The sequence below is a fragment of the Dendrobates tinctorius genome, unplaced genomic scaffold (genome assembly GCF_039654945.1).
Source record: "Dendrobates tinctorius isolate UK_male_01 unplaced genomic scaffold, ASM3965494v1 ptg000041l, whole genome shotgun sequence".
Taxonomy (NCBI): domain Eukaryota; kingdom Metazoa; phylum Chordata; class Amphibia; order Anura; family Dendrobatidae; genus Dendrobates; species Dendrobates tinctorius.
In genome coordinates this window covers 6,628,107-6,647,511 of record NW_027361709.1, presented here as the reverse complement: position 1 = coordinate 6,647,511, position 19,405 = coordinate 6,628,107, and the positions used below count along the sequence as shown (strand labels likewise).

At 38.1% G+C, this 19,405-nt stretch overlaps 1 protein-coding gene across 3 annotated transcripts in view; it reads left to right on the top strand.

Annotated features, from left to right (window-relative positions):
- COL7A1 (collagen type VII alpha 1 chain) overlaps window positions 1-19,405 on the top strand; it is a 144,762-nt gene that overhangs the window by 23,887 nt on the left and 101,470 nt on the right. For all 3 annotated transcript variants that reach the window (XR_012232076.1, XM_073575067.1, XM_073575068.1), the window contains exons 5-11: window positions 734-827; window positions 1,435-1,596; window positions 1,832-1,995; window positions 12,004-12,133; window positions 12,311-12,433; window positions 15,865-16,014; window positions 19,065-19,184. Coding sequence is in view for 2 of the 3 variants with exons in the window: in XM_073575067.1 (XP_073431168.1) it covers window positions 734-827; window positions 1,435-1,596; window positions 1,832-1,995; window positions 12,004-12,133; window positions 12,311-12,433; window positions 15,865-16,014; window positions 19,065-19,184 (943 nt within the window). In the remaining variant the exon portion in view is untranslated. The remainder of the gene's footprint in view (window positions 1-733; window positions 828-1,434; window positions 1,597-1,831; window positions 1,996-12,003; window positions 12,134-12,310; window positions 12,434-15,864; window positions 16,015-19,064; window positions 19,185-19,405) is intronic.

The window sequence follows — 19,405 nt, the reverse complement described above, 5'->3', positions numbered from 1 at the left end:
CATAAAGTGCTTAAATAATACCACCATATAGTGCACAAATACAGTGATATCATCATATAGTGCACAAACAACATGACCATATGATGCCAAAATAATATTGCCATACAGTGTAAAAATAAGAACTCAACATAGAGCATAAAAATGCTACCATGCATACCTACATAATACCACGAAACAGTGCTTCTATAACAATCTACAGTACATAAATACCATCATACAAAGAATTAAAATACCACCATATAATACATAAATAATACTACCAGAAAGTGCATAGATAATACTACCATACAATGCTAAAATTATACTATCAGAAAGTGTATAAACAATACCACCATACAATGCTAAAATAATACTACCAGAAAGTGTATAAATAATACCACCATACAATGCTAACATAATACTACCATAAAGTGCATAAATAATGCCACCATACAGTGCTAAAATAATACTACCTTAAAGTGCATAAATAATACCATCATACAATGCATAAATAATACTACCATAAAGTGCATAAATAATACCACCATACAGTGCATAAATAATACTACCAGAAAGTGCATAGATAATGCCACCATACAGTGCACACAAACTATGGCGAGATGCCATCATCATAATCCAGCTCAATACCCAATCACTGTCCCCCACCAAACGTTACAATCCCACGCTGCTATTCACAGGGTAGTCACATACAGTGTACAGCTCTAGATTACTGACCGCATTTTGTGTTTTCCAGGTTGTAATTTTGATAACGGACGGAAAATCCCAGGATGAGGTCGATCAGGCGTCGCAGAGACTGAAAAATCTAGGGATAAAAATATTTGCTGTTGGTACGTCCCAGAGAGAAACGTAAACCTGGATCAGGATCTGGATCAGCCATTTACAGCAATGACTGAATATATTAGGGCATAGGTAACGGAGGATCAGAGAGAGGTGTCACACACAGGCGCTGGTGCCTGAGGGGGCCCAATACTTACCTCCTGACGTTTGTACCCCATTAGTGGAACATTTTAAGGAACGGCCTCAAAATCTCCCAGAATCTCCCCTTTTGAAGCACATTTGCACAGTCCCCACACCTTTTATGACCATTTCACAATGCCACAGAATAGTTTGCTTACTTGCAGCTCCCACTAGAGGGCGCTCACTGTATACAGATTTATGCAGCTCCTAAAAAGGCCTGTATACACCAATAGGACAGTGAGCTCCCTCTAGTGGTGACTGCAGACAGTCTCATCTTTAATATTTATAGCCCATTAATTTATTTACAGGAATTGAGGCTGAGTCTCGGTGTAATGTCACCCTATTAAGGAGTGACGTGACACTGGAGCTATACTGGTTCTGACCCAGTGTTCTCCGATATATATGACGATGGATTATAATAGGGAAGAGTGGAGGACGACTCAAAGACTTCATGACATTCTCTAATATGTTCATCAGGAATCAAAAATGCCGACAGCCGAGAGCTGACCAGGGTAGCGTCCACTCCGACAGAAGACTACTTCTTCTATGTGACTGATTTCAAGATTCTGGGGACACTTCTTCCTCTGGTTTCCCGAAAAGTCTGTATAACGACTGGAGGAGTCTACATACCTGAAAGCAGTAAGTCCTTACCAATGCCAAAATGTGTGGATGCAGCAGAGTAAATTTTAACAATGAATTTGAGTTACCTGAAGTCCTGTGCAATGACAACTGAGCAAACTCCGCTCTACGGCACCCCACAATACCAGCTCTGCTACATGTAACACTGTCAGGTTATTTACACATTTAAAGCAAAATGAATAATATGCCATAGGTTTCATCCGGCCTTAGTAATGTATACACAATTTGGTTCTAGCCTCAGAAACTTATAGAGGACCTTCCAATCTGGTATTCTCCGACCAGACAGCAGATTCCATGAGGATACAATGGACGGCAGCCACCGGGCCAGTTACTGGATATAAAGTTGTTTATGGTCCCCTGACGGGTTTAGGACAACAGATCCCACTGGAGCTAAGAGAGGTACGAAGGCAACTTACATATAAATGAGTCCTCTATTGCTGCAAACAAAATACAGTCACTATAATACTGCCCCTATCTATAGAATATAACTACTATAATACTGCTCCTATGTACAAGAATATAACTACTATAATACAGCCCCCTATATACAAGAATATAATTACTATAATACTGCCCCTATGTACAAGAATATAAATACTATAATACTGCCCCTATGTACAAGAATATAACTATTATAATACTGCCCCCTATGTACACATGGTCTGCCTGATACCGACTGAACACATGTGAGTGTTACTTTCTGTCTTTTAATCCCTTTATGTTATATTTGTATCTGTACATATTTAATGTCTCAATTTTGTAACAATTCTTTATCTATGTAATCACTGCCCTTTTGGGAATAAATGGTAAAAATCTATTAGTTTGCCTCCATGCTCTAAGAAACGAACTATGCGCCTATGTAAAAGAATATAGCTACTATAATACTGCTCCCTATGTACAAGAATATAACTACTATAATACTGCTCCTATGTACAAGAATATAACTACTATAATACTGCTCCTATGTACAAGAATATAACTACTATAATACTGCCCCTATGTACAAGAATATAACTACTATAATACTGCCCCGATGTACAAGAATATAACTACTATAATACTGCTCCTATGTACAAGAATATAACTACTATGATACTGCTCCTATGTACAAGAATATAACTACTATAATACTGCTCCCTATGTACAAGAATATAACTACTATAATACTGCTCCCTATGTACAAGAATATAACTACTATAATACTGCTCCTATGTACAAGAATATAACTGCTATAATACTGCTCCTATGTACAAGAATATAACTACTATAATACTGTCCCTATGTACAAGAATATAACTACTATAATACTGCCCCTATGTGCAAGAATATAACTACTATAATACTGCACCTTTGTACAAGAATATAACTACTATAATACTGCACCTTTGTACAAGAATATAACTACTATAATACTGCTCCTATGTACAAGAATATAACTACTATAATACTGCTCCTATGTACAAGAATATAACTACTATAATACTGCTCCTATGTACAAGAATATAACTACTATAATACTGCTCCCTATGTGCAAGAATATAACTACTATAATACTGCTCCTATGTACAAGAATATAACTACTATAATACTGCTCCCTATGTACAAGAATATAACTACTATAATACTGTCCCTATGTACAAGAATATAACTACTATAATACTGCCTGTTATGAATGAGTCACCGTAGGAGGCAAAAACAGAAATACTAGCTAAGTCCAGAAAACCAGAGAAGTTGGCAGCTATCGGATTGCAGACCCCTGAACCTATCAACAACAACTAGCAGTAGCCGTGGGGGGTTCCTACGGTGCCCTAGACCCCTCGATCACAGCCGGAGAACTAAATAGCCTAAAGACAGAAAGGGAAATCTAAACTGCCCCAGAGCAGACCCCAAAGCAATAGGCAGCCCCCAACATATAATGACGGTGAAGCAAGATGAAAAAACACTCACACAGATAGAAAGATAGGCTGAGCAAATGATGGGGCCCAAGCTAACTAAATAGGACAGGATAGAAAAGCTGCTGTCTGCAATCCGCCAAAAACCCTATCAAAACAAGAGCCAACAGACTGATAGGGAAAAAAACCCTGAAGACGCTAGGCTTCAAAAAGACTATATCAGTACTCAGGTATTTTCTGAAGACAGAGCAAAAAGGAATTCAGCTCACCCCAGCAGGGAATGGCAGAAATCCAGAAAAACAAGGCAAAACAAAACCAAAACACAAATGCAAAAAGCAGAGCAGAAAACTTATCTTTTGAGGAGCAGGAATCAGACTGGTCTCCTATAATCCCTCAGAGAAATCACCTGCAAGGCAGAAGGGCGTCGGCTGCATTATATCCAGTCAGTAATTCCAGTCACCCAGTCATCATTCTGCTCAGGTGCTTGGTAATCAGCCTCACTACCTTCCTTCACCAGAAGAGGGAGTTCATCAGCCCTCAATGGTGAAGGGGAAAATGAACTCACAACAGTACCTCCCCCTTAAGGAGGGGTCACCGAACCCTCATCCACGCCACCAGGGCGATCAGGGTGAGCCCGATGAAAGGCACGCACCAATCTTTTGGCATGAATATCAGAGGCAGAGACCCAGGAATTATCCTCCTGACCATAACCCTTCCACTTAACCAAATACTGGAGTCTCTGTCTAGCCAGACGGGAATCCAGTATCTTCTCTACCTCATATTCCATGTTACCTTCAACCAATACAGGGTCCGGAGGTGCCACCCCAGGAACAACTGGTTCAACAAACCTCTTCAACAAGTACTTATGAAACACATTATGGATTTTAAATGTGACAGGAAGAGCCAAACGAAAAGAGATGAGACCGGATTAATAATCTCCAAAATCTTGTAAGGTCCAATAAATCTAGGCTTAAACTTAGGAAAAGCCACCTTCATAGCGATATTTTTTGATGATAACCAAACCATAATACCAACCTTAAACTGGGGACCAATGGTCCTATGTCGGTTGGAAAAACGCTGGGCCTTTTCCTGGGAGAGAGATAACTTATCCACCACTTGGTCCCAGATCTCGTGCATTCTCTCCACTACAGTGTCAACACCTGGGCAGGCAGAAGGCTCCACCTGCCCTGAAGAAAATCGAGGATGAAACCCAAAGTTACAAAAAAAAGGTGACATCAAAGTGGCAGAACTAGCTCTATTATTTAAAGCAAATTCGGCCAAGGGCAAAAATGAAACCCAATCATCCTGATCAGCGGAAATAAAACATCTCAAATACGACTCCAAGGTCTGGTTTGTTCTATCCGTCTGCCCATTGGTCTGAGGGTGAAAAGCAGAGGAGAAGGACAACTGAATTCCCAGCTTGGAACAGAAAGTCCTCCAAAATCTAGACACAAACTGAACTCCTCTGTCAGATACAATGTTCTCAGGAATCCCGTGCAAGCGAACCACCTGTTGCAAAAACAGGGGCACCAACTCAGAGGAAGATGGCAACTTAGGGAGTGGTACAAGATGAACCATCTTAGAGAACCTATCACAAATCACCCAAATAACAGTCATTCTCTGAGAGACAGGCATATCAGAGATGAAATCCATTGAAATATGGGTCCATGGCCTCCTGGAGACCGGCAAAGGCATCAACAACCCACTAGAGCGAGAACAAGGTTTAGACCGGGAGCAAGTCCCACAGGACTGCACAAAATTCCTGACATCACGAAACAAGGTGGGCCACCAAAAAGACCGACTCACCAGATCTCTAGTACAAAAAATACCTGGATGACCAGCCAATGCAGAGCAATGAACTTCAGACATCACTCTCTTCTTCCACTGGTCAGGAACATACAACTTTCCACTGGGACAACGCTCAGGTTTGTCCTCCTGGAACTCTTCCAGAGCACGTCTCAAATCGGGCGAGATGGCAGAAAGAACTACCCCTTCGCCTAAGATGGTAGCAGGCTTTGGTCACCACAGGAGAATCAGCAAAGAAGCTCCTAGAGAGGGCGTCTGCCTTGACATTCTTAGTGCCAGGAAGAAAATAGACCACAAAATCAAAACGTGTAAAAAACAAGGCCCACCTAGCCTGTCTAGGGTTCAAGCGTTTGGCCGACTCCAGGTAAATCAAATTCTTGTGGTCAGTGAGTACCAGACTTGATGTTTAGCTCCCTCCAACCAATGTCTCCACTCCTCAAATGCCCATTTCATGGCTAACAGTTCCCGATTCCCCACATCATAGTTACGTTCAGATGGAGAGAACTTTTGGGAAAAGAAAGCACAGGGATTCATTTTAGATGTTACAGGATCCTTTTGGGACAAAACAGCTCCTGCACCAATCTCAGAAGCGTCCACCTCTACCTGGAACGGGAGTGAGACATCAGGTTGCCGCAAAACCGGGGCAGAAGTGAATCTTCGCTTCAGCTCCTGAAAGGATGAAACAGCCTCCGGAGACCAATTCAACACATCAGCACTCTTCTTAGTCAGATCGTCAATGGCTTGGCAATACTAGAAAATTTTGCTATAAATTTCCGATAAAAATTAGCAAAACCCAAAAACTTCTGGTGGGTCTTCAAAGAAGTGGGCTGAACCCAATCATAAATGGCGTGTACCTTGGCCGGGTCCATTTCAATAGTTGACGGAGACAAAATAAATCCCAAAAATGAAATCCTCTGTACCCCAAAAAGGCATGACATACAGGGAATTCTCCCTCAAGATCCGGAACACAGTCCAAACATGTTCCACATGAGAATCCCAGTCCTTGGAGAAGATCAAAATATCATCCAGATAGATAATCAAAAATTTATCCACAAAGTCTCGGAAAATGTCGTTCATGAAGCACTGGAAGACAGAAGGGGCATTAATGAGCCCAAAAGGCATCACCATGTACTCAAAATGTCCCGGCGAGTATTAAACGCCGTCTTCCATTCATCCCCATGCTTAATGCGGATAAGATTATACGCCCCCCTGAGGTCAAGCTTGGTAAACCAGCAAGCACCTTTAACTCTGGAGAATAGATCCGAAATCAGGGGTAACGGATACTGATATTTAATAGTAATTTTGTTGAGGGCACGATAATCAATACAAGGCCTTAATGAACCATCCTTTTTGGCCACGAAAACAAAAACGGCACCTAAGGGTGAAGAGGATGGTCTAATATGACCCTTCTCCAACGCCTCCTTAATATAGGATCGCATAGCCTCGTGTTCGGGTACAGATAAATTGAAAAGCTGACCCTTGGGAAATTTACACCCCGGGCTCAGTTCAATTGCACAGTCATAACTCCTATGAGGAGGCAAAGACGCAGACTCATTCTCACTAAATACATCATAAAAGTCCGCCAAATAGTCAGGAACATCATGCGACTGAGGAGAGGTGGAAAAAACCGGAGCCTCACTAAGGGCACACCGACAACCCCAACTCACCACAGACACAGATTTCCAATCCAAAACTGGATTATGAATTTGCAATCAGGGAAACCCCAGAACAATGGTATCATGCAAATTATGCAACACCAAAAATCTGCAATTTTCTTGATGGTCTGGGGCGACCCGCATTACCACCTGGGTCCAAAACTGAGGTTTATTTTTCACCAAAGGAATAGCATCAATCCCCCTCAAAGGGATAGGCGTCCGCAGAGGTGTCATAGGAAATCCACAACGTTTAGCAAAATCCAAGTCCATTAGGTTCAGGGCTGCTCCCGAATCCACAAAAGCCTTGGCGGAAAATGTGGACAGGGAGCAGATCAGAGTAATTGCCAGAAGAAACTTAGGTTGAACACCACCCACAGAAAACGTGTGTGCAAAACGTTTCTCTCGTTTAGGACAGACAGAAATAATATGCGAGGCATCTCCACAAAAAAAACACAGCTTATTACGCCTTCTGGACTCCTGACGTTGCTCTCTGGACAAAACTCTATCACATTGCATAGGTTCAGACACTTGTTCAACAGGTGGCAACACCTCTCGTGCAGTCCTGCATTCATGTAAATGCCGATCAACCTGAATGGCTAATGACATAGAATCGTCAAGACCAGAGGGAACAGGAAATCCCACCATAGTATCTTTTACGGCTTCTGACAAACCCTTCCGAAAGAGAGCTGCCAAGGCATTCCAGGTAGTTAGGACCGCCCACTTTCGGAATTTTTAACAGTATAATTCTGCAGAATCTCGACCCTGGCTCAATGCCAACAGGGTCTTTTCAGCCTGATCAATAGCACTAGGTTCGTCATACAACAACCCCAAGGCTTGAAAAAATGCGTTCACATTAGTCAGAATAGATCATCTGGTTTCAAAGAAAACGCCCAATCCTGGGGATCGCCACGCAGCAAAGAGATGACAATTTTAACCTGCTGCGCGGAGCTCCCTGACGAGTTAGGCTTCAAGGCAAAAAATAATTTACAATTATTTTTGAAATTCAAAAATTTAGACCGATCCCCAAAAAACACATCAGGGGTAGGGATCTTTGGTTCAGCAGCATGTGAATGAGCAAGGTAGGCGGAAATTCCCCGCACTTCCGCAGCGAGCTGCTCCACACGATCAGACAATTGCTTTATCTCCATTGAGAGAAAAAAAATTCCCCCTACGGCCTCAGAGATATAGAGGAAAAAATATACACACTTTTTTTTTTTTTTACAATTCTTTCCTGCTATTGAGTACCCTAGGATCTGTGGTATGGCGGGTGATTCTGTTATGAATGAGTCACTGTAGGAGGCAAAAACAGAAATACTAGCCAAGTCCAGAAAACCAGAGAAGTTGGCAGCTATCGGATTGCAGACCCCGGAACCTATCAACATCTAGCAGTAGCCGTGGGGGTTCCTACGGTGCCCTAGACCCCTCGATCACAGCCGGAGAACTAAATAGCCTAAAGACAGAAAGGGAAATCTAAACTGCCCCAGAGCAGACCCCAAAGCAATAGGCAGCCCCCAACAAATAATGACGGTGAAGCAAGATGAAGAAACACTCACACAGATAGAAAGATAGGCTGAGCAAATGATGGGGCCCAAGCTAACTAAATAGGATAGGCTAGAAAAGCTGCTGTCTGCAATTCGCCAAAAACCCTATCAAAACAAGAGCCAAAAGACTGATAGGGAAAAAAGCCCTGAAGACGCTAGGCTTCAAAAAGACTATATCAGTACTCAGGTATTTTCTGAAGACAGAGCAAAAAGGAATTCAGCTCACCCCAGCAGGGAATGGCAGAAATCCAGAAAAACAAGGCAAAACAAAACCAAAACACAAATGCAAAAAGCAGAGCAGAAAACTTATCTTTTGAGGAGCAGGAATCAGACTGGTCTCCTAGAATCCCTCAGGGAAATCACCAGCAAGGCAGAAGGGTGTCGGCTGCCTTATATCCAGTCAGCAATTCCAGTCACCCAGTCATCATCATTCTGCTCAGGTGCTTGGTAATCAGCCTCACTACCTTCCTTCACCAGAAAAGGGAGTTCATCAGCCCTCAATGGTAAAGGGGAAAATGAACTCACAACAACTGCCCCTATGTGCAAGAATATAACTACTATAATACAGAACCTTTGTACAAGACTATAACTACTATAATACTGCTCCCTATGTACAAGAATATAACTACTATAATACTGCACCTTTGTACAAGAATATAACTACTATAATACTGCTCCTATGTACAAGAATATAACTACTATAATACTGCTCCCTATGTACAAGAATATAACTACTATAATACTGCTCCTATGTACAAGAATATAACTACTATAATACTGCTCCTATGTACAAGAATATAACTACTATAATACTGCTCCTATGTACAAGAATATAACTACTATAATACTGCTCCTATGTACAAGAATATAACTACTATAATACTACTCCTATGTACAAGAATATAACTACTATAATACTGCCCCTATGTACAAGAATATAACTACTATAATACTGCCCCCTATGTACAAGAATATAACTACTATAATACTGCTCCTATGTACAAGAATATAACTACTATAATACTGCTCCCTATGTACAAGAATATAACTACTATAATACTGCTCCTATGTACAAGAATATAACTACTATAATACTGCTCCCTATGTACAAGAATATAACTACTATAATACTGCTCCTATGTACAAGAATATAACTACTATAATACTGCCCCTATGTACAAGAATATAACTACTATAATACTGCTCCCTATGTACAAAAATATAACTACTATAATACTGCTCCTATGTACAAGAATGTAACTACTATAATACTGCTCCTATGTACAAGAATATAACTACTATAATACTGCTCCCTATGTACAAGAATATAACTACTATAATACTGCTCCCTATGTACAAGAATATAACTACTATAATACTGCTCCTATGTACAAGAATATAACTACTATAATACTGCTCCTATGTACAAGAATATAACTACTATAATACTGCTCCCTATGTACAAGAATATAACTACTATAATACTGCTCCTATGTACAAGAATATAACTACTATAATACTGCTCCTATGTACAAGAATATAACTACTATAATACTGCTCCTATGTACAAGAATATAACTACTATAATACTGCTCCTATGTACAAGAATATAACTACTATAATACTACTCCTATGTACAAGAATATAACTACTATAATACTGCCCCTATGTCCAAGAATATAACTACTATAATACTGCCCCCTATGTACAAGAATATAACTACTATAATACTGCTCCTATGTACAAGAATATAACTACTATAATACTGCTCCCTATGTACAAGAATATAACTACTATAATACTGCTCCTATGTACAAGAATATAACTACTATAATACTGCTCCCTATGTACAAGAATATAACTACTATAATACTGCTCCTATGTACAAGAATATAACTACTATAATACTGCTCCCTATGTACAAGAATATAACTACTATAATACTGCTCCTATGTACAAGAATATAACTACTATAATACTGCCCCTATGTACAAGAATGTAACTACTATAATACTGCTCCTATGTACAAGAATATAACTACTGTAATACTGCTCCCTATGTACAAGAATATTACTACTATAATACTGCTCCTATGTACAAGAATATAACTAAAATACTGCTCATATGTACAAGAATATAGCTACTATAATACTGCTCCTATGTACAAGAGTATAACTACTATAATACTGCCCCTATGTACAAGAATATAACTACTATAATACTGCTCCCTATGCACAAGAATATAACTACTATAATACTGCCCCCTATGTACAAGAATATAACTACTATAATACTGCTCCCTATGTACAAGAATATAACTACTATAATACTGCTCCTATGTACAAGAATATAACTACTATAATACTGCCCCTATGTACAAGAATATAACTACTATAATACTGCCCCCTATGTACAAGAATTTAACTAATATAATACTGCTCCTATGTACAAGAATATAACTACTATAATACTGCACCTTTGTACAAGAATATAACTACTATAATACTGCTCATATGTACAAGAATATAACTACTATAATACTGCTCACTATGTACAAGAATATAACTACTATAATACTGCTCCCTATGTACAAGAATATAACTACTATAATACTGCACCTTTGTACAAGAATATAACTACTATAATACTGCTCCTATGTACAAGAATATAACTACTATAATACTGCCCCCTATGTGCAAGAATATAACTACTATAATACTGCCCCTATGTACAAGAATATAACTACTATAATACTGCTCCTATGTACAAGAATATAACTACTATAATACTGCCACTATGTACAAGAATATATCTACTATAATACTGCCCCTATGTACAAGAATATAACTACTATAATACTGCTCCTATATACAAGAATATAACTACTATAATACTGCCCTCTATGTACAAGAATATAACTACTATAATACTGCTCCTATGTACAAGAATATAACTACTATAATACTGCTCCTATGTACAAGAATATAACTACTATAATACTGCCCCCGATGTACAAGAATATAACTACTATAATACTGTTCCTATGTACAAGAATATAGCTACTATAATACTGCCCTCTATGTACAAGAATATAACTACTATAGTACTGCCCTCTATGTACAAGAATATAACTACTATAATACTGCTCCTATGTACAAGAATTTAACTAGTATAATACTGCCCCTATGTACAAGAATATAACTACTATAATACTGCCCTCTATGTACAAGAATATAACTACTATAATACTGCCCCTATGTACAAGAATATATCTACTATAATACTTCTCCTATGTACAAGAATATATCTACTATAATACTGCCCTCTATGTACAAGAATATAACTACTATAATACTGCTCCCTAGGTACTAGAATATAACTACTATAATACTGCTCCTATGTACAAGAATATAACTACTATAATACTGCCCCCATGTGCAAGAATATAACTACTATAATACTGCCCCTATGTACAAGAGTTGATACAAACTATAATCTGATTTCTGACCACAGATCAGCCTGACCTCAGCTCAGACATCTTCCCTCCTACAAAACCTCAGGGCCGGCTCGGAGTATTCGGTTACTGTGACCGCTTTGTACGCCAACAGCATTGGAGAATCGGTCTCTGGTCGGGGAAAAACCTGTAAGATTTTCTCGTCTCGTATCAGAGAGAAGAAAGCAAAGTGAATTGAATTTTGCTTATCTGAACCTTAAGCTCCGCCATTATTACATGGAGTTCTCCTTTAATAATAATTGTCTAATGTTTTTTTCCTATAAAGTTTTCCAGGTCACTGATTATAAATTGTGTGTTTTTATTTAGTAAGCGCCCTTGGTTTATCCAACTTCAGGGTGGCAGAGGCCGGACCCTCCTTCCTCAGGTTGGCGTGGAGCGTTTCTGGAGGAGAACCCCCATCGGGATACCGGCTCACCTATTCCACTAGGGGTTAGTGTCATCTATCATTATTTTGTCACTTATGAAAGGAGTGCGCAGATCTATTAGCTATACAGAAACTACAACACTTAGATTGCCATATCTGCAACAAGCTATAGGGGCATGCTGGGAGTTGTAGTTTTACCATGGCTAAAAAACCGCAGAGAGCAGTCCACTGTTCTAAGAATTTTTCCACTTTGTATGATCCCTGCGATCAGATATAATCCTGCATATAAACAGTGCTGAATTTCCCTGCAGCGCCACCACTGGGGCAACAAAGCATTACATGACTTTCGTTGAAATATATAGACATTTTGTAGTGTGAATTCTCCTATAAAGTCTAACCTGTGATAGGAGACGAGATATATCTCAATATGCTGTAATGCTGCAGCATTGCCATGTATTGTATGGGCGATGGAGCAATCGCAAGTTCAAATAACCTAAAGAGGACCAAAAAAAAAAACCAACACATTATATATACAGTGTGGAAAATAAAGTATTTGATCCTCTGACGATTTTGCAAGTTTCCCCCCACCTACATAGAATGGAGAGCTCTGTAATTTTTATTGTAGGTACACTTCACCTGTGAGAGACAGAATCTAAAAATAATATCCAGGAGATCAACTTTTATGATTTTTAAATTAATTTACATTTTATTGCATGAAATACCGTAAGTATCCGATCACCGACCAACCAGCAAGAATTCTGCTCTCACAGACCTGTTAGTTTTTCTGTGAGAAGCCTCCTCCTCTGCACTCATTACCTGTATTAATTTCACCTGTTTGACATCGTTACCTGTATAAAGACACCTGTCCACTCAATCAATCACACTCCAACCTCTCCACCATGGCCAAGACAAAACAGCTGTCTGAGGACCACAGGGACTAAACTGTAGACCTGCACAAGGCTGGGATGGGCTACAGGACAATAGGCAAACAGCATGGTGAGAAGGCAACAATTATTAGAAAATGGAAGAAATACAAGATGACTGTCAATCTTCCTCAGTCTGGGGCTCCAGGCTAGATATAATTTCATGGGGTAAGGATGATTCTGAGAAAGGTCAGGAATCAGCCCAGAACTACACGGGAGGACCTGGTTATTGACCTGAAGAGAGCTGGGACCACAGTCTCAAAGATTACCGCTAGTAATACACTACACCGTCATGGATTAAAATCCTGCAAGGCACGCAAGGTCCCCCTACTCACGCCAGCACATGTCCCGGCCTGTTTGAAGTTCGCCAATGACCATCTGGATGATCCAAAGAAGACATGGGAGAAGGTCATGTAGTCAGATGAGACTAGAATAGAACTTTTTGATATCAACTCCACTCACCGTGTTTAGTGGAAGAAGAAAGATGAGTACAACTCGAAGAACAACATCCCAACCGTGAAGCATGGTGGGGGAAACATCATACTTTGGGGGTGCTTTTCTGCAAACGGGACAGGACGACTTCACTGTATTGAAAGAAGGATGGATGGGGTCATGTATCGCAAGATTTTGGCCAACAACCTCCTTTCCTCAGTAAAAGCATTGACGATGGGTTGTGGCTGGGTCTTCAAGCATGACGATGACCCGAAACACAGAGCCAGTGCGAACAAGGAGTGGCTCCGTAAGAAGCATTTCAAGGTCCTGGAGTGGCCTAGTCAGTCTCCAGACCTGAACCCAATAGAACATTTTTGGAGGGAGCTAAAACTCAATAATGCCAAGTGACAGCCCCGAAACCTGAAAGATCTGTAGAAGATCTGTATGAAGGAGGGGGCCAAAATCCCTGCTGCAGTGTGTGCAAACCTGGTCAAGAACTACAGGGAACGTCCGACCTCTGTAACTGCAAACAAAGGTTTCTGGGCAAAATATTAAGTTTTGTTTTTCTATTGTATCAAATACTTATTTCATGCAATAAAATGCAAATTATGTAACAATCATACAATGTGATTTTCTGGATTTTATTTTTAGATTCTGTCTCACAGGTGAAGTGTACCTATGATAAAAATTACACACCTCCTCTATTCATTGTAGGGGGGGGGGGACATACAATACATGACAATACTGTAGTATTATGGCATATTGAGATATCACTCGTCTCCTATCACAGGTTAGGCTTTATAGGAGAATTCGCAGTACAAAATGTCTATATATTTCATTGAAAGTCATGTAATGCTTTATTTCACCAGTGGTGGCGCTGCAGGGAAATTCATCACTTGTTTATATGCAGGATTATAGGTGATATTTTTGTCTCTTTTTTTCTTTTCATTTTATTTTCCCAAATTAAAAATAGCAAAATGTAAAAAAAATAAAATAACTAACTTGACATTGCTGAGTGTGTAATCACCTGAATTAATAAAATATTAATTCAGTGAACACTGAAACAGAAAAAAAAATATATATAATATGCCAGAATAGGTGATTTTTCAGTCTCCACAATTCGCCCAAAACACAATAAAAATGTTCTATGTAAACAATGTGGCATAAAAAAAAAAAAGTCCGCTCTATGCATGAAAACTTGAGCCCACACACAGGTCCACTGATGAAAAAAAAAAAAAGTTATAGTTGCCGAAAACGACAACAAAAGGCAAATTTTGTTTTGCTAAGTTATGAATTTCTTTAACCACTAAAATATAAAAATCCTTTTAAGTTTGGTATCTATGTAATAGTACTAACCTGGAGAATTATGTTAATTGTGAATTATGTTCCCTACACGATCAATGTTGTAGTAAAACCGCCCTAAAAAATGATGCTGGAATTGCGCAGTTTTCACCATTTTGCCGCCCTTGAGTTTTTTCTTCTATTTTTTTTTAGTCTATTATATGGTAGAATGAATAGTGTCAGTCAAAAGTACAAAGTAACGACCCCTTATGTGGACAGAAAAATAAAAAAGTTATGACTTTTGGAAGAAGGAAAGGAAAAAAATGGAAGTGCAGAAATGAAAAATTGGGGTTCCGTTACCCCTGACCATCAGCACAGGGCCGTGGCGTCCAGTTCACACTGGCTGAGATGTGTCACATACACGCTACATAATATCCTCGCCGCATCTATGTTGATGCCAAATCCTTCACGGCGGCTTTGACATGTTGGGTCACAACAGATCTCCCCAGACAGTTGTAATTTTCCGTGCGAGGTTTTGACATTTATGTCTTTGTTTGGGCTCATTAAGGAATTTTTGTGATTTTTGAAGTTTGTTGTTCGGGGCTCCCAGTGCAGCTGGATGTGCTCCAGCCTCATCCGCAGACATCCCTGTACATGTCTGCTGCTCTGACGCTTGCATGCGTGCAGTCTTGTGTCGCCTCTGCTCCACGCCCTGTCGAGTATCTCCAGCAATTAGTGAACTCTCTGCCCTGGGGCTGATACATGAACGGTCTCATGACTCACCGGGAGATGACAGATTATGAGATTCAGGTGACAGGTCTGGAGGAATATCACTCTCATCCGGCTGATTTTATTTACAGGAGATGCAAGGACTGGAGAAAAGACCCTGAGTGGAAGCGCACTGTCCGACACCCTCGGCGACCTGCGACCAGATACCGAGTATATTCTTGTGCTCTATCCGCAGTACCAGCGGCAGACTGGTGCACCGGTCACCATCACTGGCCGAACGCGTAAGTACAAGATATTGCTTAGGACAGACAGTACTACTGACAGCCTGGTATCCAAGGCCTGCAACCGCTACCTTCTTTAATATGGATTGTATGGCGGTAATTTTTATACCACTGTACAGTGGTAGTATTTATGCATTGTATAACGGTAGTATTCATACATTGTATAATGGTGGTGTTCATACATTGTACAGCGGTAGTATTCATACATTGTACAGCAGTATTATTTACTCATTGTATAGTCATATTATCTATACACTGTATAGAAGTATTATTTATACATTGTATAGCTGTAGTATTCATACATTGTACAGCTGTATTATTTACTCATTGAGTAGTCTTATTATCTATTCACTGTGTAGCAGTAATATTTATAGACTGTATAGCTGTAGTATTCATACATTGTACAGCGGTATTATTTACTCATTGTATAGTCATATTATCTATACACTGTATAGAAGTATTATTTATACATTGTATAGCTGTAGTATTCATACATTGTACAGCAGTATTATTTACTCATTGTATAGTCATATTATCTATACACTGTATAGAAGTATTATTTATACATTGTACAGCGGTAGTATTCATACATTGTACAGCAGTATTATTTACTCATTGTATAGTCATATTATCTATACACTGTATAGAAGTATTATTTATACATTGTATAGCTGTAGTATTCATACATTGTACTGCTGTATTATTTACTCATTGAGTAGTCTTATTATCTATTCACTGTGTAGCAGTAATATTTATAGACTGTATAGCTGTAGTATTCATACATTGTACAGCGGTATTATTTACTCATTGTATAGTCATATTATCTATACACTGTATAGAAGTATTATTTATACATTGTATAGCTGTAGTATTCATACATTGTACAGCAGTATTATTTACTCATTGAGTAGTCTTATTATCTATTCACTGTGTAGCAGTAATATTTATAGACTGTATAGCAGTAGTATTCATACATTGTACAGCGGTATTATTTACTCATTGTAAACCAAAAGCAGGCTAATATCAAAGCTCATCCATCACAACAAGACATAATACCCAAAGAAAAAATGGATAAAAGAGCAATAAAGTAAAAAATGTATATTTTTATTATTTTCTTCCAAAAAAGGAATAATAGAATACAAGTAATGAGTCAATCAAGAATCACAATATATAAAGGAATCAGCGACACTTAGTATCCACATATAGATTAGAAAGGGTGTCGAAATAGGCAAGTAAAAATAGATTGCACAAAAATTGGTTTCATATAGTAGATACAGTATATATATATATATATACATACATATGTGGCAAAATATATAGTATAATGCATAGTTGCAAGTTTTTTCAAATATGTATATATGAAAAACAAGGCAGTTTATGTCACCAATTAGATATTAAAGTGCACAGGTGCGTATGTCAAAATATATCCATAGGTCTATAATAAATAATGTTAAAGCAATCCTAAAAAACGGATCTGCCATATATACATAAGGAGATAGAGAGTTTAATCACATGTCAATGGTGATAGATAACACTGCCAGATATAATGAAGTCAAAAAGAACCAGTGCAAAAAATTGTTATACAAAAATTACAATAAGCCAAAACCCAGACTTACTATTAGTGGAAAACGGGACCCCTAAAAAAGTTTTTGAAAAAACTTGCAACTATGCATTATACTATATATTTTGCCACATATGTATGTATATATATATCTCTACTATATGAAACCAATTTTTGTGCAATCTATTTTTACTTGCCTATTTCAACACCCTTTCTAATCTATATGTGGATACTAAGTGTCGCTGATTCCTTTATATGTTGTGATTCTTGATTGACTCATTAGTTGTATTCTATTATTCCTTTTTTGGAAGAAAATAATAAAAATATACATTTTTTACTTTATTGCTCTTTTATCCATTTTTTCTTTGGGTATTATTTACTCATTGTGTAGTCATATTATCTATACACTGTATAGAAATATTATTTATACATTATATAGCAGTAGTATTCATACATTGTACAGCGGTATTATTTACTCATTGAGTAGTCTTATTATCTATTCACTGTATAGCAGTAATATTTATAGAGTGTATAGCGGTAGTATTCATACATTGTACAGCAGTATTATTTACTCATTGAGTAGTCTTATTATCTATTCACTGTATAGCAGTAATATTTATAGAGTGTATAGCGGTAGTATTCATACATTGTACAGCGGTTTTACTCATTTTTTAGTCTTATTTATTCACTGTATAGCAGTATTATTTATACACTGTATAGAAATGTATACATTGTATAGCAGTATTATTTTTAGATTCTATAGTGGTAATTACACATTGTATAGTATTGTTAGTTATGTATTATGTAACAGTAACATTTATATATTGTATAGTGGTATTATATACTGTATAGAAAAATTATTTAAACGTTATATAGTGGTATTATTTATGCATTATTTATACATTGTACAACTGTATTATTTAGTGTATGTTGGCAAGATTTGTACATTGTATGGCAGTAATATTTATACATTGTATAATTATATTATTTATACGTTGTATAACAGTATTATTTATGTTTTGTATATCAGAACTATATAAATATTATATAGCACAATAATTTATATATTTAATGGCAGTATTACCTATATGCTGTATAGCAGTATTATTTATTGCTTTGTACAGCTGTATTATTTATGTATTAAATGCAGTATTTTTATGTTATATAGCAGAATTATTTATACCTTCTATAACAGTATTATTTATACTTTATATGGCAGTATTTACTGTATATTTTGCAGAATTATATATGGTAACTGGTGTATAACACTATTATTTATACATTGTATGGTAGTATTATTTATTCGCTGTATAGCAGTATTGATGGTAATATTTCTACTCTGTGTAGTATTATTTATACATTGAGTAGTAAAGCCTAGCAGTATTATTACTGGAATTACTGATCTGTTCTCTGCATTTATTATAAATTCTGTCTCCCATAAAGAACAAATTAAAAAAACAGATGACATTATCGCTTCTCTCATCCACAGAACGTATAGAAGGAGTCAGTGACCTGAACATCCAAGATGTCACCTCCCAAAGTATGGCAGCAACATGGAGGGCGGTCAGAGGAGCTACCGGTTACCGAATCTCCTGGGTGTCCCAGACAGGTATAGGAGATCTGTCATATGGAGATGTCACCCAGATTCCTGAATTGCAAATTTGTCTACTTTTGGAGAAATACGTCCTCGTCTGAATTCCTTAAAGCTGGGGGGGCACTTATTCTAGAGATTGATTTTTGAGGCAGTTTTCTGGACATATGTGCTGGCAATACATGTGCACCTGCTGCTGGATGTCAAGGGAGATGACAGGACACATTAGCCTTAGATGA